The sequence below is a fragment of the Carya illinoinensis genome, chromosome 11 (assembly GCF_018687715.1).
Source record: "Carya illinoinensis cultivar Pawnee chromosome 11, C.illinoinensisPawnee_v1, whole genome shotgun sequence".
NCBI classification, from domain to species: domain Eukaryota; kingdom Viridiplantae; phylum Streptophyta; class Magnoliopsida; order Fagales; family Juglandaceae; genus Carya; species Carya illinoinensis.
The window spans coordinates 16,826,421-16,832,261 of NC_056762.1; the positions used below are offsets into that span (position 1 = coordinate 16,826,421).

General features: G+C 34.3%; 1 protein-coding gene across 1 annotated transcript; it reads left to right on the forward strand.

Moving 5' to 3' along the window:
- The first annotated feature begins 2,390 nt into the window (after positions 1-2,390).
- Positions 2,391-4,222, forward strand: LOC122280935 (phospholipase A1-Ibeta2, chloroplastic-like). Its single transcript, XM_043092070.1, has one exon. The coding sequence runs from the start codon at positions 2,500-2,502 to the stop codon at positions 4,123-4,125; it is 1,626 nt and encodes a 541-aa protein (XP_042948004.1). The 5' UTR covers positions 2,391-2,499; the 3' UTR covers positions 4,126-4,222.
- Positions 4,223-5,841: the final 1,619 nt, after the last annotated feature.

Sequence of the window (5,841 nt, forward strand, 5' to 3'; positions counted from 1 at the left end):
TCCACTTGTGTGTATCATGGTCTATTAGATTAGACACCTTGGTTTCTACATGTAAAAATCTGGAACTTGGTGTTTAAAAGTTATTTGCTGTGGAAACCACCTAGTATCCGTCCATATACTTACTTCTTTACCATTTCCAATACGCCACATAAGTCCTCTTCAAGAAGCTGAGGCCGAGTCAAGAATGCTTTGCCTAATATAAGAGGGATTACTCTCCACTACGACTTTGAGGAAATTTGTTGCAGGGAAGTATTTGGCCTGTGTAGTAATGGAGGTTGGATCTTGAATAAGCTTCCACCCTTATTTGGCTAGCATAGCAGTGTTGAATAGTTCAAAATCTCTGAGCCTTGGCCCTTCCTTCTTTTTAGCTTTCCCTATTTGATGACAGCTTATTCAATGTATATTTTTGTGCTCCATGTTTTTTACATGCACGAGGGAAATTGTATAAATATATATATAGGGGCATCTGTATTGGACCTACAAATTAATTAATATTATAAGCGTAAGTGCCACAGCATATCAATCATGTGACAAAGCATACGCGCCATTGTAAAAGAAATCTAATCAGTTAAAGTATTGATTAATACTATTAACTATATTTTATAATTGGAAGGAAAGCATTAATTCGGACTCGCAGAACTTCAATAAGCACGTTTAATTTGGACAGTAGCTAGCTACGTCTGTAATTAAAACAGCGATGGTATGTCTCTATTTTTAATTATCGTTATCTGCTAATTAAAAAAGATATATTAGAAAACTTCACTTCCCCTCTGTTATTGAATCTTTCATTTTAGTTCTCATGACCAAAGCTAGTTTATTAGGTACTTATGAAGTGCTGTATATACTATACGTCATTTGTCAAGCGCACCAACAAAAGAAGAAAGGTGAAAACCATGCATGCATGTTGCCATGTACTAGTACCTTAATATTCCTCATCATGGATCGCCTCCATTAGAGCTTTAACTATATATGTATGAACAAACCACTTAAGATCTAGATCACTTTGAAGTAGAAATTTTTTGCATTGAACGCAATAAAACTACCATGATCTAATTGGGATGTAGATTCGCTTAATTATAATAATTTCTAAATATGAAAATTGAAGACTCGATCCTAAATAGTCATCAATTTAAAGAATGATCAGGTTTTAATATGAGAAATGATATTTATAGTCATAGAGTACGCAGATATTAATTTTACTCTTTTTTTTTTAAATGAGTAAATATGTGACTCATATGAAAAAAATTAATTTTTTAATAATGAACCATTTTCAAAAGAGATGTGTGACGCTAGCTTGCACAACCTATAACTGTATCTAACATTAATATTTTAATATTAGATTGTGCTATAAGTTACATTATAAAAAAATCCAATATAAGTTTCCGCATATATATTCTCGTCCTGATGTAATAAAGGCTTCAAAAAAATAAAGTTTAAAGAAATAAGATAGCATATGCACATTTGGTCGTGTGGTTGTTTCAGAAAGTCATGAACAAGGAATTGTTTGTTCTTGAATATAAATATATATATAACTACGTACTTTCGATGTAAAATATAGTACTTGACTTGAATATTTAGATCTGTTCTTTTGAATTGAAAAGTCATTCCAAAATTAATTCAACCTTTCGCTTGATCATCAAGGCTTAATAAGCTGATCTTGAAATATCGCTGTGTGCTGATCGCATATATGAAGAAATAATGGGTATCCCGTAATCCTCCAGAATAGTAAAAAAATCAAAGTAGTTGAGGCTGAATTATAACAGATAATAAATTAAGGATGGTTTGGATATCCAAACTTAAAACTATTTCATCTCATATAATTATTATAATTTTTATAAATTTGTATATAAAATATAATAAATAATTTAATTTTTTTAAAACTTAAAACAAAATTAATATTAACAAATTATATTATAATAATATTTTATTTAATTTTTAACAAAATATTTCATCTCATTTTATCTAAACTATATAAACAAACGATGCTGAGCAAAAAAATTTTAACCGGAAATTGACTCTTAGCTCCCATAGAATTTTCAACGGTTGAAGATAGAAGTTATTTTAAATAGTATTTTTTAAGGATTATTGTATATAATTATTTTATAAATCTCTATGAAAGAGGGTAGTTTTATAGAAGTAGTAATAGCCTAACAATTTATTTATAATTTATAGACAACTTAAAATATAATAATATTTTTTATTAAATTGAAATACAACAAATCAAAAATAAAAGTCAAAATAAAGTTTAAACTAAGTGAGTTGTTTGTTGGGCGTATCTTTTCTCTTGTTTGAAACTTATGATATGGTTCTTGTTGTAATAAGAGGCACCGGCAAGGGGATTTATGTAAGACACACTATATATACACGCACATTGATTCGTTCAAGCTCAGAAGTTGGGTTTCAACTTGCAGAGGCTGCAGGGTCCATCTATCCTTTCCACTTTCTCAATATCTAATTGATACACACACTCTCTCTCTTTCTCTCTCTCTCTGTGACTCCATGAAAATCGCTTCCACGCCTCTTCCTCTTCAAAATCTACACCTGTTTCAGGCAAGACCTGCCGGCTTCATGTGCCAGATGTCTCTCCTAAACCCTTTGACAAGACCAGTGGCAACTTGTTCTATATCACTGTCTGAAAAACAGCAAACATCGACTGAGTTAACTCGATTACACCTCGCCAACCTCGAGAAACTGCTCCAGAAGCCGGCTACCCCGCCGAACCAACTGGACCCTCAAACCCTTCACAAGGATTCCAAGAATAATGGGCCGATGGAAAACAAGGGAAAAGGTCGACTTGAAGGGCTTAACTTGACTAGACTCTGGCCAGAAGTGAAGGCCTCCGAGCAAATGTCGCCCCGAAATTTTAACCGGCTCCAGCGACTCCTATCAAAGACAAATGAATACTCTCCGAGAAATAATCTTGGCAGCAGATGGCGCGAGTACCATGGCAGCAACCACTGGAAAGGCCTTTTAGACCCCCTCGACGAGAACCTCCGCCGAGAGGTGGTACGGTATGGCGAGTTTGTTCAAGCCGCCTACCAATCATTTCATTCAAATCCTACCATGTCAGAAGATGGACCGCCCTCACCGCATCAAGTGGTGTTGCCCGATAGATCTTATAAACTGACTAAGAGTTTGTATGCCACTTCCTCCATCGGTTTGCCGAAGTGGGTGGATGAAATGGCACCGGATCTCGGGTGGATGACCCAACGGTCTAGTTGGATCGGTTACGTCGCGGTTTGTGATGATAAGAGGGAGATCCAACGGATGGGACGAAGAGATATAATCATTGCACTCCGTGGAACGGCAACATGTCTTGAGTGGGCCGAGAATGTTAGGGCCCAATTGGTTCAAATCCAAGAAGATAATGATGATAATAGTATTGATCCGACTCAAAGGCAATCAAAAGTTGAATGCGGATTCTTAAGCTTACACAAGACGAGTGGATCTCATGTGCCAAGCCTAGCGGACTCTGTGGTTGAGGAGATCCAAAGGCTCATGGACCTATATAAGGACGAGACCCTAAGTATTACTGTCACAGGTCACAGCCTAGGTGCGGCATTGGCTTTACTTGTAGCAGATGAAATCGGTACGAGAGCCCTAAACGTACCACCAGTTGCTGTTTTTTCCTTTGGGGGACCACGTGTTGGCAATAAAGCTTTTGCCAACCGTATGAATGCCCAAAATGTGAAGGTGTTACGAATTGTCAATTCCCAAGATGTGATCACTAAAGTCCCTGGTGTATTTGTAGGGGAAGAGCTAGACCAAAAGCTAAGAAACACAAGGGTTGGAGCGGTTGTTGACATGCTTGAGAAAAACATGCCATTAGAGTACTACTCTCACGTTGGAACCGAATTACGGGTTGATACGAAAATGTCACCGTATTTGAAGCCCAATGCTGACATGGCATGTTGTCATGATTTGGAGGCTTACCTACACTTGGTGGATGGGTTCTTGGCATCTGATGTTCCATTTAGGGAAAATGCTAAGAGGAGTTTAGGGAGGTTGCTACAAGATCAGAGATCGAATGTGAAGAAGTTATATACCAGAAAGGCAAAAGCCTTGACTTTAAATCTTGAAAGCGATAGACTGACCATGTCCGGTTGTTTGCCTAGTCCGACTTGATATTGCTTCATTGTAAAATGTCGCATACAATTCTTTAAAAAAAAAGAAAAGAAAAAGAAAGATACTTGCAATAAAACGTCAATTTTTTATTGTTTAATTCTACGGTTGCCTCTTTAATTACTCATTGTCCAAACCAAGAATTTCAGTCGCTACGTCGATCTATCGGTCTACGTTGGATGGTCCTCGTTTAGTAGTATAATATGCACGACAGCTACTTTCTGTGTTACTTATTATTTATTTGTTTATTATCCTTTTATCATAAAATAATAAATAATGCTACGTACAGTCGTGAAATTATAAACGCCATCGCTTTAAAAAAGAGTAGGATCCACGATTAAAAAGTTAGTTTTTTTTTTCATGAGTCTCATATTAATTCATTTTTTTTAAAGCGACTATACGCCGCTTGCACAACCACGACTGTAAATATCATTTCTCTAAAATAATATGGCATTAAATGATTATATATTATTTTATTTGTAAACTTACCCTATAGTGCACATTATAAAATAATAAGAGAATAAATATTAATAAATAGATTTTTTTTCTTTGCACTTTTATTTTCTGTGTTAATAAAATTCGTTCCCCCAACAGTTGGTCAGTCCCCTGTGTAAATCGTTGTCGGCGTAAAACCATGTAGACTTTTAGCTTTGAATTAATTGCAAAAGTAGTTCTTGAATTTTCATTCCTTGATATTGAAAAACTCTTAGTTATGCTAATCTCTTGTTAATTGTCTAAATGGTAATTATCATGTGGAAATACTATTAAAATATCATGTCTAAACAATATAGAAAAGTGGTTTTGGAAACATTAGAAAAAAACCAATGAATGGTTTTAAAAATAGGAAAATATAAAAATATTTTCTTTTTTTAATTTTCTAGTTTTAGACAGATTTTAAGGTATTTTAAACCTTTTATTAAAGAACCTATAGTATATAGTTTTAAGTATTTTTAAGGTGGCATATCGATGCGAGGGCTTGTCGTTTTTTGGTTAATGCGTGGCAAAGTAGCTACATGAAAGGTTTCAAAATCAACATCCAAATGGGTTTTTTGTGACCCTTCAAATTTCATTTGAGATCGGACGGATATTTGAAGTGTCGAGATATGACACATAATATTCTCTGCTCCCATTTATGACATATAAATTACGATATTCCTAACTTGCATCTAATAGTATGCAATATTCATAATGGATAATTTTTTTATTGAGCAATATTATGCACCAAACTGAAAACATTTCAAACACTTAAAACATACTTCATAGATAAAAATATACTAAACAATCATGATCACAATACTAGTCTAAAATAGTTGTAATCAAAAGCGTTATAGAGATTCAACTTCATAAATACAAGTAGTAAACTAAGTTAATTACTATAATATCATCGACGTCACATCGTTTCCAGTTAGTTGATTTGCGGTTCTCCTTCAGTGACTGAAATAAGATCTACCATTCAGGAGAGAATGGTAGTTGGGACTATCACAGTGAGATTTGCAATATATTTGATTATAAATTTCAGCAAGTTAACAAAAAATCTCCACACTAATTAATGATGCATGCATGGCAAAAAAACATGAATAAATAATTGAAGTCATAAGTAAGCATAGTATAACTTGACATAAAATATAGCATAACTGACATAACTTGAATTGAAATGTATACTAAATTTGACTTGACATGACAAAAACTTGATCTGAGACTTGACTTGACATGAACATT